This window comes from Camarhynchus parvulus, chromosome 12, assembly GCF_901933205.1.
Source record: "Camarhynchus parvulus chromosome 12, STF_HiC, whole genome shotgun sequence".
Lineage (NCBI taxonomy): Eukaryota > Metazoa > Chordata > Aves > Passeriformes > Thraupidae > Camarhynchus > Camarhynchus parvulus.
This window is the reverse complement of record NC_044582.1, coordinates 19372446-19399527: the sequence shown is the minus strand read 5'-3', so window position 1 is coordinate 19399527 and position 27082 is coordinate 19372446. Positions and strand designations below refer to the sequence as shown.

The 27082-nt window shown below is 54.3% G+C and overlaps 1 protein-coding gene across 3 annotated transcripts in view; it reads right to left on the bottom strand.

The window, feature by feature from the left end:
• Positions 1-27082, bottom strand: part of GRM7 (glutamate metabotropic receptor 7) — a 193852-nt gene that overhangs the window by 91424 nt on the left and 75346 nt on the right. For all 3 annotated transcript variants that reach the window (XM_030956622.1, XM_030956621.1, XM_030956623.1), the window contains exon 2: positions 25803-26019. In XM_030956622.1, coding sequence (XP_030812482.1) covers positions 25803-26019 — 217 coding nt within the window. The remainder of the gene's footprint in view (positions 1-25802; positions 26020-27082) is intronic.

The window sequence follows — 27082 nt, the reverse complement described above, 5'->3', positions numbered from 1 at the left end:
AGCTCTGGGAGCAACAGGAAAGCCCCTGGCACAGCTCAGCTGCTCCTCACTGCAACCAGCACAGCAAAGAGCCCAAAATGGCGATTTTAACCACGCTCTGCTGGGAGGGGTGAGAAGAGCTCGGGTTAAGTACAGATGGTACCAAGACTCTGTGAGGCAAACAATAAAAATTAAAACCAATGAAAATGAAAAGTTTCCAAGTGCAGGAGAGCTCTGAACCCTCACACAGACCCTGCCAGGCGCCCCAGGACGCTCCAACAGGCAGGAAACCCCCCCCACAAGGGGAAATAAATCAGTCAAACACTTTAACTGGGGTTTGGGGGAGTCAAAGGAGGGGAATTCACTAGGGAAAAATGAAATAAACCTCAAAGGCACACAGGAGGTTTTTCCCATTTCATTGTACATTTTCTATCCCACTGCTGGCTTCTGGCATTTCCTGCCATTCCCTGCACATCCAATTTGGGAGCTGCAATGGATTTGACTTGCAAACCTCCTGTATTCTGCAGGTGAGAAACCAGTGACAGTAACACTGAAAACAGTTTAAAGAAGCCAGGATCCTCCCCTTGTGAAAACCCAGACAGCACAACTGAGGAGAGCTCCCTGACAAAGCAGAACCACATCCCAAAGAGCCAGAGTGACAGAAGATCATTTTATAGTCCTGAAATGCAGCTGGGGCTGCCCCAAACTCCTCAGCAGGGACAGGGTGTTCAAACACCTGACACAAACCCACCCAAGCTCCAGGGCAGGGAATCCTGCCACCCTGAGCAGCACTTACAGCATGGCAAACCCACCCAAGCTCCAGGGCAGGGGCTGGAACCCACCTGAGACTCACAGGGGGCTCTGCTGCAGCAGCCACCTCCCAGGGAGGGCTTTGGGCCAGGTTTTGGTTTATTTTAACCAAAACCCAGAATGAACCCACGTCCCAGGACCTGCCAGCAGCATCACAAGAAGTGAAGCGATTGGAGTGTACAAACATTTCCAGTCCCATTCCCAACCCTGCAAATTCACAATAAAACAAGTGAACAGAGTGATCCTGGCCTGGGTGTGCAATATTCCCTGTCCCAGCATGGGACAAGGTGCCACCAGCGTGGCACTTCTGCACCAGGGGCTGCCCTGAGCCCAGCACAAGCTCCCAGGGATCTATCCAAGGGATGCAGAGCCCAGGAGATGCCCAGGGCATCTGCCCCAGCCCCAGCTCTGCCCCTTGCACCCCAAAGGAATTCCAGTCCGTGGGAATGAGCTGAGGGGCAGAAAAGCTCCTGCCATTCCAGAAATGGCAACAAATTGATTTTTATTGATTTTCCCCCGGGGAAAGCAGAGCAAGGCAGGTTCAGAGGGAGCTGGGAGGGGCTGGTTCATTCTGCTGCCACCCAAACCCACAGCTCTGGGAAATGGAACACCCTGGGCATGGAGCACCACCCTGCAGGGCGAACACATGGAGAGGCCAAAGCAGCGCACGACATGCAGGATCCTCAAGGAAAAGGAACTCCAGGTTCAAACAGGGCTGGCAGAGAGATCCAGAAATGCCAGCTGGGCCCTCTGTCCTAAATCAGTGTCCTGATGAGCCCTGCATTGGCTGCTTGGTCCTCCCTAGAACAATGAATATCTGCTCCCCAGGAATGCTCACCCTCCTGCCAAGAGCCACAAAGTCCTTGCTTATGGCACTGGAAGAAGTTTACAACTGCCCTGATCTGCAGATGGGCTCGGGTTTAAATTACATCTCCATAGTATGGTAATTCAATTGTAAAAATGGAAGGTGCACCAATAATAAAATTACATTAACGCTTGGAATGACAACAATTTATCCAAGGAAAAGGATCCCCGTGGATTCCCAACAGCTTTAACTTAGAAACTTTCTACACATGAAGAAGCTACTGAATCACTTGGAAATCTCATTTTCACTAATTTTGTTTATTGTTTCATTTTTTCCCATTAGCCCTCATCATAACCCAACAACAGAACACCTAAACTAATATGGAAGACTAATATTTCTAGCATGTTATTCATTAATGCTTAATTCCATTGTGTCAGACCTTTGCTGCATATTTAATGACATTCCTGGTGTGTTTTATCACCTCAAAATTGTCCTTTATTATGGCAGTTAAACTCCAGTAATACACAAAAAATTAAGACTCTCCTTGGGAACACTAAATTAAATTACAAGAACAGTGTAAGATGACTTTGAGAGATGGAGGAAAGCTCTGTTTGTGAGACAGAGTAGCAGGAGAAGGAGCTGCCTGTGCCTGGGAACCTCGAGTGAGAACAGGCTCAGCTGCAGGAGGGATTTAGGAGCTTTTGGCTTCCTAAAATCTGCTACAAAGGTGCACTGGAGCCACACAGTGCAGCCAGGCAGGAAATAGCAATAGAAAATAGAACACTGAAATGCCTTTTGTTGGTGAGCTCCGTGCCAGGAGCGCTCCCAGGACCTGGCCTGAGCTCAGGAGGGCTCTGGGAGCCCCTGGCAATGAAATGTGACCCCTGGGAGGGAGATGGGAGCGCAGGGAGCCAAGGAGAAAGAAACCCCTAAATGGATGAACCATTCCCTGTTTTGTCTGAAAGGCCCAGAACAGGGAGCTCCTGAGCTGCACGCCTGTATTTATGTGTGAGAGCTGCCCTTCAGCTGCTTCCAACACCCAGGAGGAGAGAGAGAGCCCACTTCAGACACGGGAGCTGCTGGGGATCACGGAGGTGTGGATCAGGGACCTGCTGGGGATCAGGAGCTGCTGGGGATCAGGAGCTGCTGGGGATCAGGGAGCTCCTGGGGTTCAGGATCAGAAAATTCTGGGGAGCAGGAGCTGCTGGGGTTCAGGGAGCTGCTGAGAATCAGGATCAGGGAATTGGGGCTCAGGATCAGGAGCTGCTGAGGATCAGGAGCTGCTGGGGCTCAGGATCAGGGAACTGGGGCTCAGGATCAGGAGCTGCTGAGGATCAGGATCAGGAGCTGCTCAGTGCTGGGCTGCTCCTGCAGGATGTTTGTTCCCCCCCAGCAGTAGCGGTGCCCCCTCTGGATAATGAATCATTACAGAGTGTGAGCACAGAACGATCCCTAACTAACGATGGAGCTTTTCTAACTGCAGGTTGGAGCGTTCCCAGGGCCCCAGTCCCTTTGTTCTCAGGGAGGGAACATGGCATTTCAGCTGCTCCCCGCTAATGGCACTGCTGGGGCTGCTGGCTGCCAGGGCAAGCAAAGACTTGTCACCTCTTCAGAGAGTGACAAACGCAGGGAGCAGCCAGGACCCTGTGAGACAGCTCCGTGGGAGGCCAGGGAGGAGAAGCGTCTTTGATAGATAATTTTGGAAGGAAGCATGTTTCCTCGTTTTTCCACCCAAGAGGAGAGCAGCATTTACAGCATGACAAAATTCCTCCAGGAGCCCAGAGCCAGGCTTACAAAAGCCCTGCAACAGATCAGGGCCAGGGAGCAAGGCCACAGAGAAGGGTCCAGATAGGGCTGAGAGCTGGACCCCAGGGGACACTTGTGGGACCAGCCCACCCTGGTGCCCTGCCCTGGGTCAGGCCTGCAGGGATCCCTGCAGTACCAGAGCAGGTTTTGGTGGGTCCCCCCTGGGTTTTGGATCACTCCTGCCTTGCTGCAGCACATTTTCCTCCAGACTCACACCCAGGGTCGGTGCTGGGAGCTCACACAGTGACCCCTGGTCTTCTGGGACCCAAAAGGGGCACATTCAGCAAAGCTGGGAGCTGCTTAAACAGGCTCTGTCCCCAGCGCTCACCCAGGGAAACGGAAAATAGAAACAGAGCTCTGGAACTCCTTGGTCTTTGCTAGTCCTGCTCATAATCCCCATCTCCTTCACACTGGAGTCATGTCCTTAATGTACTCGCTGAGCCTTAATGGCCCTCTCTCAAATGAGTACTAAAAATGCCATATAGCTCAATAAACCCACTCGAGCAGCCGGGCAGAGCCCAGCCCTGCCCTGAGCCACTCCATTCATGGAGCTCTGCCCCAGGGGCTGGAAAAGGAGATCGGAGCAAGGCCTGGGAAGGCAGGCCAGGACTGAGCCCAGCAGTGCCTCACCTGATGGCAAATCTCCTCTTGGATCCCAGCAGACACCAGCACCCACCTGGGACTCACCTGGGGACAGGGGCTGGGACAGGGACCCGGGCAGCGACACCCAGGCCAGGCTGGGCAGGCTCAGGGCAGCCTGGCACAGTGAAGGGGTCCCTGCCATGGCACTGGGCAGGCTCAGAGCAGCCTGGCACAGTGAAGGGGTCCCTGCCATGGCACTGGGGGCCATGGCACTGGGGGGCTCAGGGCGCACAGTAAGGGGCGTGGCACTGGGGGCAGCAGCTGGCACAGTGAAGGGGTCCCTGCCATGGCACTGGGGGGCTCAGGGCAGCCTGGCACAGTGAAGGGGTCCCTGCCATGGCACTGGGGGGGCTCAGAGCAGCCTGGCACAGTGAAGGGGTCCCTGCCATGGCACTGGGGGCTCAGAGCAGCCTGGCACAGTGAAGGGGTCCCTGCCATGGCATGGCTAGGGCAGCCTGCAGGCTGCCTGGCTGGGGGCTCGAGGGCAGCCTGGCACAGTGAAGGGGTCCCTGCCATGGCACTAGGCAGGCTCAGAGCAGCCTGGCACAGTGAAGGGGTCCCTGCCATGGCAGCGTGGCACTGAAGGGGGCTCTGGGGTCTCTCCCAGTCCCTGTCCACATGCTCAGTGCTCCCCAGGAGACATGGAATCTGGATATTCCTGAGTGACCCAGCACAGAGCTCTTCACTGCCTGCCTTCCAAAGGGCCTTTTCAATGGACAGCCCATTAGAGACAGGGATTGTGTTCATTTGAGAGACCTGGCTGCACTGTGCCACACCCTGAATAAAGCCCAGGAAATTCACTTCACAGCAAGAACTTCAGAGAGTCAGAATATTAATGCACCAGAAATGAGGTCACAGCCTCCAATCAATCAATCAATCAATCAATCAATCAATCAATCAATCAATCAGTCAATATTTAAACAATTTTTATGCCAAAAAGAATTTTTTTTTGCAGAATCTTGATAATCAGAACAAGACAACTGGGGATAAAAGCGTCCTGTAGTCAACCCAGGACATAAGGCAATCAAACCAGGAGATCTGGGATTCACAAGACCAAAGAGAGAGGCCAAAGGCAGGATAAGGAGGAATTAATTACGCTGCATGTGCCCCTTTCCCTTACTGCGGGGCACTCCTCACGTTAGTCCCCATTTAACTGAATCTCCCTCTGCTGTTTGCAGATGGAATTTCGCTCTGTGCCCCTGCAGTGTGCGCTGTCCCGGGGCATTTCACACATCCCCGGGGCTGGCAGGAGCAGAGCTGCCCCCGGGGCTCCCCAGTGCCACCCCGGGCTGCTCCCCGTCCTCCAGGGCTGGCCCTGGGAGCTGCAGCTCCTCCTGCCACGAGGGACACGGGCCAGCACATTCCCCTGGAACAGAGTCTGCCTTGTAGGGAGGCATTCAAACGATGTTCTCAGTATGACACAAATGAAAAGTAATTAAATCAATGTAACTTCTAAGGAAACAGTTGTTAACTGCTATTTCACATAAGACATCCACTTCCTTTATCTTTAATTCATTCCGTGGTCGGAAAAGATGACCAAAGTTATCTTTACTTTGCAAAAACTACTGCAACGGGAGTGAGGGAAATTAACACTTTGATTAACACTTTTAATATTTGAAATTAATTTCAAAGCTCCATCTCAGTTGCCAAGGTTTGTATTAATCATTCCTCCCAATATTATGGCACGCTGAAAGAACTTCTTTAGATTGATTCCAAAACAGGGAGTGAAGAGACAGCTCAGGCACCACCGATTCAACTCCTCCCTGGCATTGCCTACCTGCCCAGGGAGCCTGCACTGAGGAGGAGCTGCGTTGCTGCCACCTCTATTGTCACAGGAAACGCGGAATTTCTGGTGTGAAATTCTCAGAGCTCACACGCAGAGCAGCTCATCCCAGGGCTGGGATGCTCAGAGAGCTCTGGCAAACCATGGCTGGAGGGGAACTCTGTTAACTGACAGATCAGGGAATGGTTTGGGCTGGAAAAGCCCTCCAGGATCAGAGTCCAGCTGGGGAGGCACAGGGCAGCACAGCTCCCAAAATCCCTGCACTCTGCAAACACAGAAAATGCAAAAAAGCCCCACCAAGCTGTTGGTTTCTGTCACCTGGAGAGTCCTTGGGACTCACAATGGACACCACAAACCCAGGCATTCATCAACCCTTCCCCAGCCCAGGCCAGCACTGCCCCAGGAGCCACATCCACAGGGCTTTCAAACCCAGGATGGGGACCTTCCAATGCCTGAGCACCTTTCCATGGAGGGATATTGCCAATATCCACCCTGAGCCTCCCCAGCCCAGCCTGAGCTGTTCCCTCTGCTCCTGTCCCTGTTCCCTGGGGTCAGATCCCAAATCCCCCCGGCTGTGCCCTCCTGGCAGGAGCTGTGCAGAGCCACAAGGGCCCCTGAGCCTCCTTTGCTCCAGGCTGAGCCCCTGCCCAGCTCCTCAGGAGTTCTCCTGCCCTGTTCCTGTTTCACCCCTCAGAGCTGTTTCCAGCGCTGGAACAGACCCTGCACCCACGGGGAGCTCTCCTGAAAAAGCACCTCCATTTACAAGTCATGGATTTGACTTTTGCCCTTCTGGGTGCCTCTCTCAGAGCAAAGCAACGTTCCCTGCATTTATAAAAAAAAAAAGGATAAAAGCAGGATAGCCACAAAATTCCAGTGAGCCTTGTTTAATCCACTCGCCTTCAGTTGTTCTGCAAGCTCCTCATTTTGGGGAAATAAATGGTTTTAATTAAGTTGCCTGCACAGCTGCTGAGGCAGGAGCTGCCAGGGCTCGGGAGCAGCCCCTGCACAGCCCGGAGCTGCACGGATGGGATGAAGCCATTTGAAGCCATTCGTTGAGTCACGCTCTTCCCCTCTCCAATCCCGATTCCCCAGACAGTGTCCCTTCTCCATTTGTTAATCCACACTTAATTCTTAAATCACACAACATCACGGCTTTAAAGATAAGCTTTTAAAGAGCCTCCCACACAGCCTCTCCTGCCATCTCCCGGGACACTGAGATAACCAGCAGGAACCAGACACGGCGAATATGCAAATATGCAAATATGCAAATATGCAAATGGGGATGGAGGAGCTGCTGCTGCCGGCTGGGGCTGGGGGTGGGGCTGGGGGCAGGAGATGGGGCTGGGACATGATGGGAGGTGACATCCGGGGAGATGGGATGGCAGGTGACACCCGGGGAGATGGGATGGCAGGTGACACCTGGGGAGGAGCAGGGCTGAGGATAAAGGAGCAGGGGAGGAAGGCCAGGAGCTGGGAAAACGCCCCTCGCCAAAGGCAGGGAGAGGGAAGGAGCTCGGCCAGCTGGGGCTGAGAGCCCCATGGCACAGGGCAGCACAGCTCCCCAGATTCCTGCACTCTGCAAACACAGGAAATACAAGAAAACCCCACCAAGCTGTTGGGTTCTGTCGCCTGGAGAGTCCTTGGGACTCACCATGGACAACACAAACCCCAGGCTTTCATTAAACCCTGGAAACACCACAGAGCCACTGAGCTGCTCGTGCTTGCAGTGAAATGCCCTGGGATGGGAACTGCTGCCCCCGCAGCCCCAGACCCAGCAGGGAGAATGGGAACTGCCATCCACCCCAAATCCAGGCTGGAGCTGCTGCCCCTGAGCCCCAGACCCAGCAGGGAGAATGGGAACTGCCATCCACCCCAAATCCAGGCTGGAGCTGCTGCCCCCGAGCCCCAGGGCTGCCCCAGCCCCACCCGGGCTGTGTGGGGCAGGCACTGGGTGCCCCTGGGGCCACCCCCAGCTGCAGCACCCCTGGAACTGCCAGAGGACAGCACAGCCCTGCGCACAGGGAGAACGCTGATTTTCTGCTTTCAAAGACATGGAGGAGCCCTGCTCCCTCCCTGCCTGCTCCCTCAGTAAAGATTTTAAATGTAAACTCGATTCCTCCAACACTGGGAAGAGTCCTATTAAAACTACAGCCACTTTGATGATAAATTTTAATTAGTACTATCCACAAAATGCTAAAATAATCTGACGGAGGAGGCAAATTCCAGCTGAAACAGCAGAACATGTAAATCCTCTGCCTGATTTACAGATCTTGGAAGCAAATCTGGAGCAGTTCCCTCAGCCTCTCATGCAATATTTTTTATTTTTCCCCAGAAAAGTTGCATTGCCAAGGAGACATCTCTTTTTTGGGTAGATCCCTGTTAATTACTAGCATGGAACTTTCCTACTAATTGAGCAGCCAGCCAACACACCACCTTGGAGATGCACAGCTTGCTGCAATCTGAGCTCCAGCATGTGAAAACCAAGGGATTCTTCTCTAAAAAGAAATGGAAGCATTTCAGCAATGGTTGAAAGAGAAATGGAAGCACTTTTTACCTACCAAAATATGGAGTTCAGTGTTGTGTGTTTCCCCTGCCACAGCTGAAGGCATCACTAACACCTAAAACAGAGCAGAGAGCTGCACTTGCACATTAAATGTCTAGAGGCAGGTGCAGAGACAGCGCAGGTCACATCAGCTCCTCACAGAGCAGCGGGCACAGAACCCAGCCCCAGGAAAATCCACCCAGATAGCGAAACGTGGGGCAGACAGTTACTGGGAGAAGGGAACAGAGCCTGGGGCTGGGCGCTCTCAGGCGTCAGTGACTGCTCTGCACAAGCCCAAAGAGAGGAGGAACAAAACCAGGAGACATTCAGAAGAGGGAGGATCAAAGGAGAACATCTCCTTGAGCACAGCTCACCCCACTGCCTGCAGGCCCCCAGGGATGCTGAAAAGCTGCCCTGGGCACTGCCCTCCCACCTCTGTGGGCTCAGCAGCCCCTGAGCCAGCCCTGCCTGTGGGATGGCCTGAGATTCACCTGGACAGCCAGAGCCCAGAGCAGGGGATGCAGAGTCTGCCTCAAAGCTGCAGCTTCACCGGCTGAGGCTCTGCTTATTCACAGCAGCCTGAACTTTCTGCTGAAACTGGGTAGGGACAGAAACTAAACTCGAGAGGAAAAACTAAACCAGAGAGGAAAACTTAACTAGAGAGAAAAACTAAACCAGAGAGGAAAAACTAAACCAGAGAGGAAAAACTAAACCAGAGAGGAAAAAAGAGGAACTGAGGGAGAGGGCAATGTCCAGGGGCACAAATGCCCAAACAAGATTGCCTGAAGCTGTAACTCTGCTCTGAACCTGGCCAGGCAAAGCCACGTCCTGATCAATACTTTCTGAGACAGACTACATCTCATTAGGGTCTCCTGCTTCATTTGCTGCTCTTTTGCCATTCCTCCCAACGTCTCCCAGATGTGCCTTCTCTGAGCACAGTGCCCACAGAGCCTTCCCAGGCTGGAGCTGGGTGCAGATGGGCCCTGCCCATCCCCATCCCCTCTGTGCTTTCCTGGGCTCCCTGGGGCTGGGGAGCAGCAGTTTGGGAATGGAACCCCCAAAGCACAGCAGCCAGAGCCATCCATCCCCCCTGCACACACAGGCACAGAGCTGGAGCTCCCACCCAGCTCCCTGCCTGTTCTCAGCACTGCAGGGAGCAGCTCCTGGGCATGGGTGGATGTTGCCATCTTATCACAGGGGTTCCACACTGCTGTCTCCTTATCACAACAGTTCCACACCTGCTTGGTGTTTCCCATGGGCAGCTCTCAGAGCTCTGACTCCTTCTTCACAAAGCACCCAGCTGACCCCAGCTCCCTTCTCAACACCACCCCACTCTTTTATAGCATCTTCTTCTCACTGGGTACAGCTGTGGCCTGGTAAAGTCAGGCCTGCTCCTAATCTGTGATAATTGGCCCAGCTGCAACTCCTCAGGGGTGAGATTACTTTATCTATTACACTATCTTTATTTTCTTATATTCTATTCCACTACAGGTGGGTGGATGGGTGGACAATGAAGGGATGGATGATGGAGGGAGGGATGGATGATGGAGGGATGGATGATGGAGGGAGGGATGTCCAACAGAACCACCTCCCAGTCCCACAAACCTTCAGGAGGAGCCGCCTGGAGCCCGCCTGCCACCTCTCTGTGCCCTGCTCCACCCCAGTGGGGCCAAGCCAAGCTCTGGAAGGGCTTCCAGGAGCCACCTGCAGTGCCCAGAGCACATCTGGGGGCACAGGGAGGGCTCACAAGGGAAACGTGAGCAAGGAATGAGAGCTCATCCTGCCAGGGTTTGCTCCTTGTTGCCACATCAGAACTGGCTGCTGCACAGTGTTTGCCATGCTCCTGCACCAGCAGAAATTATTTCCTTGGGAAAAAGTGTAAAAGCTTTAAAATAGATTAAAAAAAAAGGTAAATCCATTAGAGTAAGTAAAAAGCAAACCCCCACCTCCTGCAGTACTCAGGCTTCAGCTCGGAGCCTGAGAAGTCCTGAATCACTTTCAATTTATCATGAGGTTGTCCAAGGTGAAAAGGCTGAACCTGGTGGCAGTCACTTCCAAATTCTAGTGGCTGTGGCTGGATTTTTGCCTGGCAGCTGGAAGAGCAGTGCAGTGAAATTACCCAGCTGCTAACAGCTGGAAATGACTCCAGGGGTCAGCCCCTGCCCCTGCAGTGCTTGGGAGGGTTCAATTCCCAGAGATTTTACTGCAGGTGCCACTTGTGCCTCCCTATTTCAGGGAGGATTTCATCTTGGCTGCAGACAAGTTTTCTCTCTGGTTCTCTCTCCCTTCACTTGACAGAAACAGAACTCAAATAGCAAAACACCCATAATTTCCTATCAAGGTTCTCCAATCATCCGAGAAGTGGTGGTTGATGCAGCCAGTTCTAACCCTGTCTGGACAGAAGATGTGCTGGAAATAAAATTCAGAGCTCTCCTGTTTCCATGGTAAGTTAGGATGAACAACACGAAATCAGGAGAGAGAAATCTGGGGGGGGAAAACCCAACATGATGGAGAAGAGCAGCACCCAGAATAGGCTCATTAAGGTCTGGGTGTGTGTGACACTAATTACACCTCTCAGTGGGGCAGGGAGGGGCTGGATGGTGCCGTCCCCATGGCACCTGGGGCTGGATGGTGCCATCCCCATGGCACCTGGGGCTGGGACAGAGCAGAGGCTGCTGCTCCTGGGACAGCTGGGGACACCCACAGTGCCCCATGAGCTTGTAAATAATGGAATTACAGCTCCAAACTTCAGCAGTTCCTGACAATTCCTGAACGGTTTCCATGCTGCTCTAACCACCCTCCCTGCAAGCAGCCCCAGTGGTCCCAGATGAGAGGAGCTGCTGCCCTTGCCCATGCAGGTGCCCTGGCCTTCATCCCTGCCCTGCCTTCATCCCTGCCCTGCCTTCATCCCCTGCCCTGCCTTCATCCCCTGCCCTGCCTTCATCCCCTGCCCTGCCTTCATCTCCTGCCCTGCCTTCATCCCTGCTCTGCCTTCATCCCTGCTCTGCCTTCATCCCTGCTCTGCCTTCATCCCTGCCCTGCCTTCATCCCTGCTCTGCCTTCATCCCTGCCCTGCCTTCATCCCTGCCCTGCCTCCATCCCTGCCCTGCCTCCATCCCTGCCCTGCCTTCATCCCTGCCCGCCTTCATCCCCTGCCCTGCCTTCATCCCTGCCCTGCCTCCATCCCTGCCCTGCCTCCATCCCTGCCCTGCCTCCATCCCTGCCCTGCCTTCATCCCTGCCCTGCCTCCATCCCTGCCCTGCCTCCATCCCTGCCCTGCCTTCATCCCTGCCCTGCCTTCATCCCTGCCCGGCCTTCATCCCTGCCCGGCCTTCCATCCCTGCCTTGCCTTCATCCCCTGCCCTGCCTTCATCCCCTGCCCTGCCTTCATCCCCTGCCCTGCCTTCATCCCTGCCCTGCCTTCATCCCCTGCCCTGCCTTCATCCCCTGCCCTGCCTTCATCCCCTGCCCTGCCTCCATCCCTGTGTCACCATGGTAATTTATGAAAAGTCGCTTTGCCAGGATTTTTTCTCCTGAGAAGCCTCAGAGGAAAAGAAAAACAATGATTATCTGCTGCTGTGGAATGCAACAGGTGCATCTGTGATTGGTCCCATGAGGTTGTTTTTAATTCATGGCCAATCACAGCCCAGCTGTCTCGGACTCTCTGAGAGCCACAAGCTTTTCTTATCATTCCATTCCTTTCTATTCCTTGCCAGCCTTCTGATGAAATCCTTTCTTCTATTCTTTAGTATAGCTTTAATATATCATTTCCTTTTAATATAATATATATGATAAAATAATAAATCAGCCTTCTGAAACATGGAGTCAGGATTCCCATCCCTTCCCTGGTCCTGGGACCCTGTGAACAGCACCACACCCCTGCCCTGCCCTGCAGCCCCAGCCCGTTCCTGCTGCCAGGGCTCCCGCAGCCCCACCACCCCTCCGAGCGCCTGACTGCTTTCAGAAAAGGCAGAACAATTTCCCAAGGCTGCAGAGGTCTTCCAAGCCCAGCCATCGAGGAAAATGAAAGATAATTCACAAAAATCACACTGAATTCCCTGTAAATGCTGGGCATTATGGCAGTTATCCATTTTCATGCCACTTTCACACATCTCCCCGTTTCAGGTGAATGGCAGCTGGGATTTTTACCAGCACCATTTGGTGGAGGGTCTGCGGGAGAGGTGAGGAAAGCACAGCGCTGAGCACTGGAACCCTCCGGGGATGGAACACACACTGGGGACCTGTGATGCTCTTCCTCAAAGCTCCCTGTATTCGCTGTTGATTTTTCTTTGGCAATGTCACTTTTAATAACAGGTTCAGAAGCAGGCTGACCTACATAATCCCTCTAGTACAGAAGCACATGCTGCCTCCCACTATTTCTGGAGAACGTAAATGGAAATGTCTGTGCCTTGCTTGGTCACCGTGTCCCTCCAGAGCTATAAAAACCAAACTGGAACAAATGTCCCAGGCTCGCCCAGTTCGCCAGGCAAACTCACAGACCTGCTCTTTTTCCAATAGAAGGGCCCGGCAATGCAGAGGGGTCTGATTATTTCATATCAAGGCATAAATCCTCCTGCTCTACACTCAGATGGCACCAGGGAGCTGCAGTCCCCAGAGCTGCAACTTCTGCCTCTCTCCTGTCCATGTTTGCCAGCTTAGCAGAAGAGATAGCATGGCAGATGCATCAAGATAATTTCAAGCCTTTTTCCTATTACTCTGTTACCCTTTAATTGTCCTGAATCAACCCTGCCCCAGACAGAGCTCCTGTTTCCTTTGTGGCTGTCTCACTCTCCTTTCCCTGGGATCCAGCAGCACCTGCACACAGGCACTGCTGCCAGGCCCAGCCTGAAACCAGCAGGCCAGAAATAAACCCCCTTGGGTGGTTTGGCTGAATCACATCTGGTCTGAAAAGGAACGAAAGCTGCCCACACTGTCCCAGAACTCTCTTGGTCAAAGAGGAATTTCCCAGCTTCATCCTGCAGCATCCTCCCCAGGGACATCATCATCCTCCCCAGGACATCATCTGTCGCTATAAAACACAAAAGAACACAAGCTCACACCACTGTTCTCCAAGTAAAGAGAATTATTTTCTGACTCCAACATTGATAGTTTTCCAAGAGTGGCAGTGGATTGGAGGTGACAGTGCCACCTCTCCAATGACACTGGACAAACCAACAGTCCATCACATTTCTCCTCCTCCATAAAGGAATGCAAAACAATGAGTTATTTACGGAAAGTGTGTGAGAAAGTTCGCTACAAGAATGTCAACATCAGAAGGCTTAGAAAATCTTAAAAAACCAAAGCGACAATCATCCTCCCCAGGGACACCATCATCATCCTCCCCAGGGACACAGGAACCCTCCCTGTGCCCCCAGCCTAACCCAGCCCTGCTCACCTCCATCCTCACCTGGGCACTCCCCAGCCTCCCTTCCCATGCCAACACAGAGAACATTTCCCTGCCACTAATCTTGTTTATTCTAATAAAGAGTCACTGACTAAAACAAAATCCAGAGAATTGACTGTTGACTCACAACTGAAGAGAAATTCCCACAGGCAAATCTTTTTAGCATTCCAAGAGCATGACTAATTCAATTAACACCAGCCAGAAGAAGATTATGTAAAGCTACCAAGTTATACATCTATATATGTGCAGAATAAATAACAATTACATGTTAAGGAACACAGGTAAAAGCTTGATGGTTTGCATTTTCTATTTCAAACACTGCTATAAACATCTTTAGTGCCAGCTTGACTCCAGGAGGCGTTCACAAATTTTCAGACATATGTGAAAATAAAGTTTTAGAAGTGTGTGGTTTTAATTACCTTTCCTTTATTCAAATCATTAGTGGATGCTGTTACAGCAGAGCTGTCTCTGTCCATCAGTGACTGTCTGTGTGCCAAACCACTCTCCACCCGCCTCCTTCCTTTCTGCTAATTCAGAGCCTCCACAAATCTCATGAAAAGAAAAACCCAGAGAAGCAAGGAAGTGGAAAGGAGCTTGTCTTGTGGATCACTCATGCAAGGAGAGAACTCAGGATTGCCCTTGAAAGGCTTTTCTGAAGACTTCACCAACCCAGAGCACAATCAAACCATGAGCCTGGAAGTTCTTGTGCCAGAAAACAACTCCCTGCGTTTTCCTTGGACTCCAAAGGCAGAGGCTGATGAACCCATGCAAGCAGTGGAATAAATGTGAATTTTGGGCTCGGGCAGAGCAGCTGCTGTGGCTGGCTCTGCCCCAGAACCAGAGCCCCCCTGGCAAACTGGGCACCACAGGTGACGTGGCTCTCCCTGACTGCACCAGTCCAAGGATATGAGAGGCTTTCAGAACAAATCCCAACTCTTCTTTCCTGTAAAAATCTTACAAATCTCCTGCCTTGGGTTTTCCATCAGGCCCACTTAAAATTACAGCTGAACCTCTCCCATCAACACCCATGAGGTAAGAATGAGCTCCACACTCACCTCGTGTCTGCCTGGAAAATCAACTTACAGGGAAAATGATGTCCTTTTTATAAAGGTGTGAAGTAGGGTTAGCTGAAACTTAAACCCCCACATGAAATGTGGTTGGGCAGCCCTGTGGGTGGGTCCTGCAGTGCAGGGCAGGAGCAGCACCTCTGCCAGGGCAGGGCATGGGCACAGCGTGCCTGGCTGTGGGCACAGCTCTGCTCCAGGTCAGGGCTGCCCCTGCAGCCTCTGCTGCACCCCAGGGCATGAGAACATCCACAACTGCCCCTGCACTGCCCTCACAGCCATGAGAACATCCAGAACTGCCCTGCAGCCTCTGCTGCACCCCAGGCCATGAGAACATCCACAACTGCCCCTGCTCTGTCCTCACAGCCATGAGAACATCCAGAACTGCCCTGCAGCCTCTGCTGCATCCCAGGGCATGAGAACATCCACAACTGCCCCTGCTCTATCCTCACAGCCATGAGAACATCCAGAACTGCCCTGCAGCCTCTGCTGCATCCCAGGCCATGAGAACATCCACAACTGCCCCTGCTCTATCCTCACAGCCATGAGAACATCCAGAACTGCCCTGCAGCCTCTGCTGCATCCCAGGGCATGAGAACATCCAGAACTGCCCCTGCTCTGTCCTCACAGCCATGAAAACACCCAGAACTGCCCCTGCTCTGTCCTCACAGCCATGAGAACATCCAGAACTGCCCCTGCTCTGTCCTCACAGCCATGAGAACATCCACAACTGCCCCTGCTCTGTCCTCAAAGCCATGAAAACACCCAGAACTGCCCCTGCAGCCTCTGGCACACCCCAGGGCCACAAAAACACCCAGAACTGCCCCTGCAGCAGACCTGCCCTGCTCTCATGCTGTCCTCCAGGACCCTCAAACCCTGCTGGAACACCTCTGTGAGCTTGTGGGCTCAGCCAGCCTGGGAGCATTGCACAGCAGCCGTGGCACAGCCCTGGGTGCCAAAACCCCTCCAGAGCTGCAGCCAGGGCTCTGTCCCGGGGCTCTGAGCATATCCCCAGTGCCACAAAATGCTCACAGACACATCTGTGCCCTCCTGAGACCACCGGGGCACCCAGGGCTACCAGCACACCCCCAGTAAATCCTCCCACACAGATCTGTGCCCTCCTGGAGCCCAGGGCACCCAGGGCAGGGCTGTGCCACCCTGGGCAGGGCTGTGCCACCCTGGGCAGGGCTGTGCCACCCTGGGCGGGGCTGTGCCACCCTGGGCTCCTCTGCTGGCTCAGCCAGAGCTCAGGTGGGCTCCAGGGCTTTTTTGCTTGCATCCCTGAGGGAATCACACCCACAGCCCCCTGCAATCTGTGCAATGGAAGTGCAGAGCCCTTGTGTGCCAGGAGCAGGTGCCAGGGAAAGAACTGCTCAGTTCTCGGGGACTGCAGCCTCCCTGAGCACCCCCAGAGCTGCTGCAGGCCCAGAGAGCTGGGCTGGGCTGGCACCTCCGGGCTCTGCCCCTGCTCAGCTGCCACCCTGCCCCTGGTCTGCCAGGGCCTGCTGGATTTGCTGCACACTAAATCACTGAGGGCAGATTTAATCTCCTGGAGCTGATAATGAGTGTAGCTAGATATGGATCCTTTCATTTAAAAGTCTGCTTTGCAATTTAATCAGCCTCCACAGCCTCAACACCAGCCTGAAAGCAATGTGGGATGCTTGTAATGGTGAATGAAGAACAGAAAAATTAGACAAGAATTAGATTAATGATTTTATCAGAACCACTGAGCTGCTGTGTGTAATCAAGTTTCACTGCAATGTGCTCTCTGAGCACACTGGTGTCCCTGGGGAGCACCACACATCCCCAGCACAGCCTGGCTTTGTCCAGGGCTGGGCAATTGCAGCTCCTCTGCACGCACAGACAGGAGACAAGCACCACTGGGAGCAGCAATTCCCCCAGCCCCCCCCCTCTTCAGCAACACTTTCAGGAATGCTGTGACAAGGCATCCACAGCCAGCCTGACACCCCCCAGGACCCATCTCCAGCACCAGACCCTGTGGGGAAATTTGGGGTTGCACCCAGTGCCCTGCAACGGCAAAGCAGGACTGACACACAGCAAAGGAAAAATCATTAAACAGCTGGGGGGCTTAGGCAGCCCTAAAACCATTGTGGGGGCCCCAGATCCATTGTGGGCAGCCCCAGATCCATTGTGGGCAGCCCCAGATCCATTGTGGGCAGCCCCAGATCCATTGTGGGCAGCCCAGGCAGCCCCAAATCCATTGTGGGGGCCCCAGATCCATTGTGGGCAGCCCCAGATCCATTGTGGGCAGCCCCAGATCCATTGTGGGCAGCCCAGGCAGCCCCAGATCCATTGTGGGCAGCCCCAGATCCATTGTGGGCAGCCCCAGATCCATTGTGGGCAGCCCCAGATCCATTGTGGGCAGCCCCAGACAGCCCCCGCCCTGGGGCAGCTCAGTCCCCACCTCAGCCCCTGCCCTCAGCCCATGGCCAAGCCCAGCAGCCAGAGCTGAGCTGGGAGATGATTCCCCCTGGGATCTGGCACCACAAGCAGCACCATCCCCATGGCCTGGCTGGGTGGGACAGCAGGGAGAGCTGCTGGGGCTGGGATCAATCCTGCCACAGGTGCTGGGGAGCAGAGCACAGGGCTGCACAGCAGCGCCCAGGCATTCCCAGGCATTGGTGGTGCAGGAAAACGCTGCACGCAGAGGCAGCTGCTGACACACCTGGGCACGCTCACCCGCTGCAGAGAAAAGCAGCTTAGCACTAATGACATCCAAATGAGATCGCTGCCATCTCTGATGTTTGTGATTCCTGGCTCCTTTCTGAGTCAAAGATGTTGTTAGAGTTTAATCAATAGCATTCTGCTCAGAGAAAGGCCTTCTGAAGCTGACAAAACTGCACAGGTTTGCTTTGAGACCTGCTCCAAGCTGAAGAGCCATAAAAAGAAAACGCTTCGCTTTTCATGCTGGGGAGGCTGCTGAGATTGCTGAGGAAACCGAAGAGTGGCTGCAGACAGGGAGTGAGCTCACTGCTGATGGGCAGCACTGGCTGGGGCTGGGACTGGGGATGCAGAACTGGGACCAGGGACAGGCTGGGTGTGATTTGAGGCCCCTCCAATGCAAACCTTTCTGATGAGCTGCAAACAGAATCCCTTTTGGCACCCAAGTGTCCAAAGGCACTTGGCTCATCCCAAACCCCAAACAAACACGGGTCTGGCTGGCCCAGGGCAGGGGTGGGCTCCTCACCCAGCAAACGCATCACCTGGGAGCACGGCTGGCTCCAGGGCACCGCAGCATGGCTCCAGGGCACCGCAGCACGGCCCACAGGTCGCACGCCCATCACGCCCCAGCACTGCAGCACGCCCCAGGGCACTGCACACGGCCCAGCACTGCAGCATGGCCCCAGGTGCAGCAGGCCCCAGGGCACTGCAGCGGCCCCAGGGCACTGCAGCACGCCCCAGGCACTGCAGCATGGCCCCAGGTGCAGCACGGCCCCAGGGCACTGCAGCACGGCCCCAGGGCACTGCAGCACGGCCCCAGGGCACTGCAGCATGGCCCCAGGTGCAGCACGGCCCCAGGTGCAGCACGGCCCCAGGGCACTGCAGCACGGCCCCAGGGCACTGCAGCACGGCCCCAGGGCACTGCAGCACGGCCCCAGGGCACTGCAGCATGGCCCCAGGGCACCGCAGCACGGCCCCAGGGCACCGCAGCATGGCCCCAGGTGCAGCACGGCCCCAGGGCACTGCAGCGGCCCCAGGTGCAGCACGGCCCCAGGGCACTGCAGCACGGCCCCAGGGCACTGCAGCATGGCCCCAGCGCAGCGCCCCAGGGCACCGCAGCATGGCCCCAGGTGCAGCATGGCCCCAGGGCACCGCAGCATGGCCCCAGGTGCAGCACGCCCCAGGTGCAGCCGCCCCGGGCACTGCAGCATGGCCGGGCACCGCAGCATGGCCCTCGGGCCCCAGGGCGGCCCCGGGGCACCGCAGCATGGCCCCAGGTGCAGCATGGCCCCAGGTGCAGCATGGCCCCAGGTGCAGCATGGCCCCAGAGCACTGCAGCATGGCCCCAGGGCACCGCAGCATGGCCCCAGGTGCAGCATGGCCCCGGGGCCCCCAGCATGGCCCCGCGGCACCGCAGCATGGCCCCAGGTGCAGCATGGCCCCGGGGCCACCCTGCCCCACCTCCCACAGACACCGAGGCCAGAACCGAGCCCCAGCTCTGTCAGGGACCTCCCTGCCTGCACAGCAGCCACCAATGCTCAGTGCTCTGGCACACAACCGAGGGGCTCTGCTTCCCTGATCCAGGCTCAGGTGGCCAAACATGAGACTTAAGTGGCATTTGCTTTGGACCTTGGAATAGATATGAAAAAAGCCCTCCCAAGGCACAAAGGAAAACTTGGCAAAAGGCACACGCTGCAAAAAATAGAGGCCATTCCTTAAGCAGAGTCCCTGCTATCCAGCAGTGATATGCCAGCAATATAATCTTAATTAGCCAATAAAAGTTTTTAGACAATCTGTCTAGACTTGCTTTTGCCTGGACATAAAATTGGCTTTAAAAGAAATACATAAACAGCAATGAAACGCCAGTGAAGAGCTGTCAAACAAAGCTCCCTGCTGCTCTACATCTGCGCCCTGCTCTTAAACACGAGCATTTCTGTGAAATCCTTCAGGTTTGAAGCAGAAAGCTGCTGGGTTTGGGCTCAGAGCACGGCGAGCTCAGCCAGCCCCAGCCCCTGGGTGCTGCTGCAGAAGGAGCCCAGCTCTGCTGGAGAGCTCTGAGCAGCTCAGCCCAGCAGCCTGCAGGAAGGCAGGCCCTATAAATAATGGTAACGGAGCAAAACCGTGTCTGGGGAGCACCTGGCTGGCCCCTGCCCGCCCCAGAGCAGCAGGACACAGAGGGACCCTGGGCAGGCAGGCAGAGGCAGCTGAGGAGCAGGGCTCACACACAGACCTCCAGGAAGGCTGCTTCCCCTGCCCTGGGCACAAAACAGAGACTCTGGGAAGGATTCCTGCCTCATCTTCTAGAAGTTTTAAGTTTTCACAACCAAAGTCAATTCTGCTCCCGAAATCAGGGTTTTTTTTGGGATTAAATAAATGTGATTTTTCAGCCCATTCACTCTCTGGCAAAGCTTCCTTACTCGTGGACATTTTTCCCAGCCATGGTTTAATCTTTGCAAGCCCATCCACTGGTATCACCTTTGTTCTGCAGCTTTTCATCCTCCCGCTCCTCAGCCCCACTCCTCCCTTGCTCTTTCCACAGACTTGTTCCTTTTATTGTTCTCTAACCCCAAACTCTCTCCTTTCCCCTTCTGCTCCCCAAGATTCAAGGGCATCTTTTCCTCAAGCTCCCTAATGCCCAGAACAAACTGCATGTCCCCATTTCCTCAGAGCCCCTAATCCCAGTAACAAACTCTGTGTCCATTTCCTCATAGCACCTAATGCCCAGTTGTTGGGAAGGATGAGAGTTTGACAAGAAAGTCTCACAGATATGTGTGCTGAGCAGAAAGATTTCTGAATGGAGAGTCTGATGAAGGAATAGAGATGGAAGCAAGTTTTGATATAGAAGAAAAGAATTGCTGAGCCAGTCTTGCTGGATAACAAAGAAGGCAAAGGGTGTGTTAGTTAGAAGGGGTTTTTATGGCTTAGAGCAAAGGATAAACCCACCCCAAACAAGAAGATGTTTTTACCAAGCACAAAGAGAGCACAGGCAAACAAGTCAGCAAAGTTGCAAGTAGAAAAAAGGGCTCAGAATTTTCCACTGCAAGAACACTGAAATGCATCTTCTAGCTTAAACTGTGATGTACTGACTTCTAGTGATTGGAGAACAGTAACGTGGATATGGTAATTACAGCAGTTGTGATAGGCTATAGGTAATAGTTAATGTATAGATTGGTTCTGCTGTATTAAGATGCTCAGCAAAGTAAATAATGCATTGTAACCAAAAGAAAAGTCTAGAATGCAATGTAACCTAAACTAAGGGTGTGCAGGCCTGCCTGCAGCTGGGGCTGACAGCTGTGGGCACAGCTCTGTCACCCACCACCCTGGAAATCCACACCTGGAACTTGTCCCCCATGATGGCAAAAGGGAAGGAAATACATCTATCCCTAGGCACCAAGGACTGGATGTGGTTTACAGGGAAGGAAATACCTCTACCACCAGGCACCAAGGACTGGATGTGGTTTAAAGGGAAGGAAATACCTCTACCACCAGGCACCAAGGACTGGATGTGGTTTTAACTCAAGCTCTTCACCAGTGTGCTTGTGCTGGGTGCCAACTCTGCCTGTGCCAAGAGAAAGGGGTGTTTGCAAAGGGCACTGGGATCTCATCCCTGCCGTGCTGGGCAGGGAGCAGAGCAGCCCCTCAGGACCCCGGGGGCTCAGGAGGGAAGGGCCCTGCAGCCTCAGTGGTTTGGGGATGTGAAACCACCGCAGCACCTCGGGCAGCACAGGAGGAGCTCGGAGCTCCAGTCAGCACCTCAGGGAGCTCAGCCCTCCTCTGCACTGCCCAAGGCTCCCAAAGAGCTCTGAGCACTCCCAGGGACAGGTTTTGCTCTCCTGCTCTCAGAAATTCCTCCAGGCTCTCCATGCAACCCCAAGCACTCCTGAGGATCAAGGCCAGGGCATCTCCTCCCAGCCCAGCTACAATTAACAGGAAAGCTCATTAACCCTGCCAGACTGGGCACAGAACAGCAGTCACTACAAACTCAGACAGCAATCCTTCCTGGCTGTTTGTTCTGGAATGCCAAAACATTTGTTATGTGACAACAGGAGGGAGAACAATAGATTTCATAATGTTGTTATTTAACATCAGTGCACACTGAAAGGACACGTGCCTGAGTGCTTGGGAAAAGTGGGAAGAAAAATGGAAAACGCTTGAAGTGCTTGGATATAAATGACTCGATTTTCTGAGTGCTTTATCCGTTTGTTTTTGTGTGTTTGATCCAGAAAACAGGATCCCAGGAGAGTGAGGAAAGGCTACTCCCATCAGAGCTGAATGACTGAGCACAGCCAAAGACAGGGGAACACATGGAGCCCCCAGGAGGGGTCTGGGAACCTCCCCAAAGCTCCCCCTGTGCTCTGCACCCTCACACTCACCCCCACCCGGGCTCTGTGAGCCTCCAGCCCCACAGCCAGAGCTCGGCTTTGCTAGGCTGCCCCCCAAAGCTGAGCTCAGAGCTGGGTGAGCCTGCCTGGCTGCGCGAGGGGCTGCAGGGGGAGAGCTGAGCCCAGCCTGCTGTCCTGGGCAGCACCAACTGCTCAGCACAACGTCCAACAGCTCAGCCCATCCTTACTGCTCTGTCCTGGGCAGCCCCCACAGCTCAGCCCATCCTCCCTGCTCCTCCTCATCCTCACTGCTCTGTCCTGGGCAGCACCAACAGCTCAGCCCATCCTCCCTGCTCCTCCTCATCCTCCCTGCTCTGTCCTGGGCAGCCCCCACAGCTCACCCCAACATCCAACAGCTCAGCCCATCCTCCCACAGCTCCTCCTCATCCTCACTGCTCTGTCCTGGGCAGCACCAACTGCTCAGCCCAACATCCAACCGCTCAGCCCATCCTCCAGCACCTCACCCCATCCCCCACTCACCCCACCTTATCTCTCCCAGCCCAGCTCAGCCCCCCCCCTCCTCATCCTCCCTGCTCTGTCCTGGGCAGCACCAACCTCAGCCCAACATCCAACCGCTCACCCCATCCTCCCACAGCTCCTCCTCATCCTCCCTGCTCTGTCCTGGGCAGCACCAACAGCTCAGCCCATCCTCACTGCTCCTCCTCATCCTCCCTGCTCTGTCCTGGGCAGCACCAACTGCTCAGCCCAACATCCAACCGCTCACCCCATCCTCCCAGAGCTCAGCCCATCCTCACTGCTCCTCCTCATCCTCCCCCAGCCCTGCCCAGCAGGACAAGGAGGGACACTCATCCTGCAGCCCAGCAGTGGGAGAGCAGCAGAACCCCACTGAGCTGTGCAAATGGGCCATTTGGGGAGAGCAGAGCGTTCATAAATGCACTCCAGATCTTTCATTTATCTGTTAGGAGGCATTCAAGTGGTCTTTTGCTAACAACTTCAATATATATATTTCTTAGAGATAGCAATTAACCTTCTGGTACAGATTAATCTTTAAAAAAAAATCAAAGATGAATTAATCTTTGAATTTCAAGTATTCAGTAGTTTCATTAATAATCTGAAATTGTCCTTTAGATTTCCCATAATTAGACCATTCCCCTAATTTATTAATCCCACAGACTGCAGAGCATGTTTCAAATCTTCATCTCCTGCCACAATGACATATTCAAACTCGCTTGAAGTGCTCATAATAAAAGTCACTTTGTGAAGAATTATTAACTCGGAGGATCAAGCAAAGTCTTTATGTGCCAAAGCATATTTGAAAACTAAGCAGGGGAAGCACTTTCCACTGATCCTCAGATTTCCTAAGATCCCAGCTGATCAGACACAAGTCTGGATGAAACTCTGCCTTCAGGATAATCAGCTGGCTACAGACTGCAGCCAGAGCCAGGAAATGTGCAGGTGCCTATGGAGCAGGGCTGCCCCTGTGCCAAGGGACAGTGCCTGGAGATGGCAGGGAGCTCTGGGAGCTGCCAGCCCTGCTCCCTGCTGGGATAGCTCAGCTTGGGGGAGCTCCCTGCAGCCTGGGCTCTGATCTGCCTGCTCCTAAGGGCTGCACAGGGACAGCCGGGCAGGGACTGTGCTGCCACCCCTGCCCCATCCCTGCCCCCAGGTGTCACACACATCTTTCGTTAGGACTTTTCCTCCTGAGAAGCTGAGAGGCCTCAGGAACAAAATGTAAACAATGGTTATCTGCTGCTGTGGGATGCAACAGGTGCATCTGTGATTGGTCTCATGTGGTTGTTTCTAATTAATGGCCAATCACAGCCCAGCTGGCTCAGACAGAGAGTCCTAGACACAAACTTTTGTTATCATACTTTCTTTTTCTATTCTTAGCTAGCCTTCTGATGAAACCTTTTCTTCTATTCTTTCAGTATAGTTTTAATGCAATATAGATAATAAAATAACAAATCAAGCCTTCTGAAACACGGAGTCAGGTCCTTGTCTCTTCCCCAATCCGAAAACCCCTGTGAACACGATCACACCCAGGTGCCATTCCCAGCCTTTCCTGGCCCTTTCCAGGGCTGGTGCCTGTCACTGCCCCGGGCAGCCCCTGCCAGCCTGCCCAGCCCATTCTGTACTGAGTTTTCACCAATACCCACCCCGAGGCTGCCCTGGGGCACTCGAGGCCCTTCCCTCTCCTCCTGCCCTGTCCCTGTCCCAGGGCTGAGCCCATGCAGCCCCAGGGAGCCAGGGCACAGCTCCCCCAGTGAACTCCACCAGCCTGGGCTCACAGCCCAAAGGCAGGGACAGGCTCCAGTGCCCCAGGGGAAGGGCAGGAGCTGCATCTCCAGCCAGCCCCGCTCCACTAAACCTCCCAAAACCAGATCTTCCTGCACTCGCCAGGCTCTGGAAGGCCAGGGACCTTGTTGGCAGGAATTAAACCCTGTCAGAGCTTCCCCTGAGCTGTAGGAGCGTGGCACAGGGAGCTGAGCACAGCCCTGAGCAGCAGCCAGGCATCAGATTATCCCATCCTGGCTCTGAGGAGGAGCTTTAGGCAGCATCCCTGTCAGAGCCTTCATCCCCAGCATCACCTCCATCCCCCTGCACACACTCAGAGCTGAGGGGAGCAGGCTCTGCTCTGGCTGCAGGGGCTGAGTTTGGTGCTGGCTGCATGGACAGCTCATGGAATAAATGTAAATTCTGCACCAGGTCTGCAGCCACAGCCTGTCCTTCACACAGGGACCACATTTTGGGCATGAGTTTGCAACAGTGGATATTTGCAAAGAAAGCCAATTTTAAATTCCAATGAGCACTGGCATTTGTCACTTCCTGCTGTATTAAATCCAAACCCATTTGCTTTAATACCACATAAATATGCATTTGTAGGAACAGAAGAATTTATGCAAATGTGGGTTCCTTCTGTGACACCAGCATAAGGAAACAATTCCAGCTCCCCCTCTCCAAGGCCCCTCCTTTAAGCCCAGTGAGTTTCCCTGCCTGTTCCCTGGCAGGTGCTGCCAGCAGGGACCCATCAGGTTGGGGTAGTTTGGGGGCTGTCCCTGCAGGCAGAGCCAGTGCTGTGGGAGCAGCCCGGGCATGGGGAGCCCAGAGCAGCTCCAGAGCAGCTCCAGCCCAGGCTGGGCACTGAGCTGGGCACTGAGCTGGGCACTGAGCTGCTTTCACTGGGGCAGTGCCAGGCTGGGACACCTGTGAGTCCCACTTGGGGAGCACAGCAGAGCCTGCCCTGCCCCTGCCCATGGGCTCTACCTGCAGAGCCTCTGGAGACAGCCCTTGCATTCAGCACCAGCAATGAATTCCATCCTCTGCTGTTTCTCCTCCCCAGCCCAGGAATCAGCTCCAAACGCTGCAGTTCCCAAACCCTCACGGGTCTGGATTGCAAACCAGCTGGCCAAGGGCTCACACCCAGGTCTGGCACGTCTCATCCCACACCACTGGGCCTGGGGGCTCCACATCCCACACGGCAGCCCCTGAGCCCTCAGGGGAAGGTTCTGAGTTCCCTGCAGTGAGCTGGGCAGGGCAATGCCAAAGCAAACCCAGACCAGGCTGGCACGGAGAGCTGGGCACCCACGGGGGCACCAGGCAGGCTGGGAGCAGCTCACAGCCCAGCTCCAGCCTGGGGAGACACACACAGGAGCTCAGCCTTCCCAAACCTGCCCTCTGCCCATGCCAGGACAGCTCAGCCAGGGCAGCAGCAGCAGCTGGGCACAACTCAGGACCTCTAAACCCCCCAGAAATGACTGAAAACCACTGAGGGCTCCCACTCTCTGACCTTCCACGAGCAATTTAGGAATGACAACATCCAGGAGCCATGGCAGAGCATTGCAGAGAGCTGGAGCAGCTTTAGGAGCACACATGAGCTCTGGGAACACAGGATGACATTGAGCACAACACGACACGGATGGCTTGCCGAGCAGCACGGCCTACCTGCCTCTCTGGAAATTTGCATGAAGGACTCGACTCCTTTTTCTCCATAATTCCCTTCAGATGCCAAAGTGGACACATAATTCCATCCCAAAGCTTTCACAATGTCCACCATTGCTTGTGCTTGGAAGGAATCTGGAGGAACCACCCGTGAGAAGAAATCATAGCGCCTGTCATCGCTCAACTCGGGGGCAGTTGAGGCATAACTGATTTGTGGGATCTGTAGAAAAAAACAATTTCTGATAAATACACACATTCACAAACTCATGGCACTTCTTGCAGCAGCAGCTAAAGCACCTGGCTTCAGCTGGGCTTTGGCTTTGCTGTGCTCTGCACCCTACAAGGTACAGGGACAGGAGCAATCCTTCACTGGCTCCAGTTACCCAGGAAAACAGGGAACCAACTGCTCCCAGTTACCCAATAAAGCTGGGAACCAACCGCTCCCAGTTACCCCAATAAAAGCTCCCAGTTCCCCAGCTAAAGCTGTGAACCAGCTGCTCACAGCTCTGGACATGCACATCCAGCACGCCTTCCTTTAAGGCCATCAGATCAGCACACAAACATTTTAACCCCTCGCTGCCCTGGTCTGGCTGTGCTGGTTTTGGCAGGATTCGGGATCCTGGCAGAGTGAGGTGAGCTCTGCACCTGCCAGCACTGCCTGAAAGCCAGGCAGACCCTTCCTCAGCCTCAGGAGGATGAGGGCTCCAGGCTCAAGGCAAAGTGGGCTCAGTTTTCACTCCCTCTGATGAAGAAGGGTGTGAAGGTGCTGAGCAGGGACGTCTCTGCACAGACACAGCCTGGCACAGCTCAGCCCCGTGCCAGCCACGCAGGCACTGCCTCCCCTGCTCCCAGCAGTGTGGAGCAGCCTGACAGGGACTCCAGTAACAGAGCCCAGAGCAGTGCCCAGGGCTGCTCCCTGGCTGACAGGACACCAGTCCCCGAGCCATTGTTTGTCACAGGCTGGGACTGCTCCCTGAGTCAAGGAACTGCCCTGACTCTCCCTGGAGCCCCAGGGAGGGGAGGGAAGAGCTCTGCACTGCACACAAACCATTTATTTAATACCTGAGCCCAAGCCCAGGGCAGCACCTGGTGCTCACACAGCTGTTGTCACTGTATTGCAAAGGTTCCATACTGCTGTCTCCTTATTTCAAGAGTTTCATACCTCCTTAGGTTTCTTGTAGGCTGCTCCTCAGAGCACTGACTCTTCCTTCTTCTCACAGCAACCAACTGACTCCAGTTCCCCCTCAACCAGCCACCCCACTCTTTTATAGCATCTTCTTCTC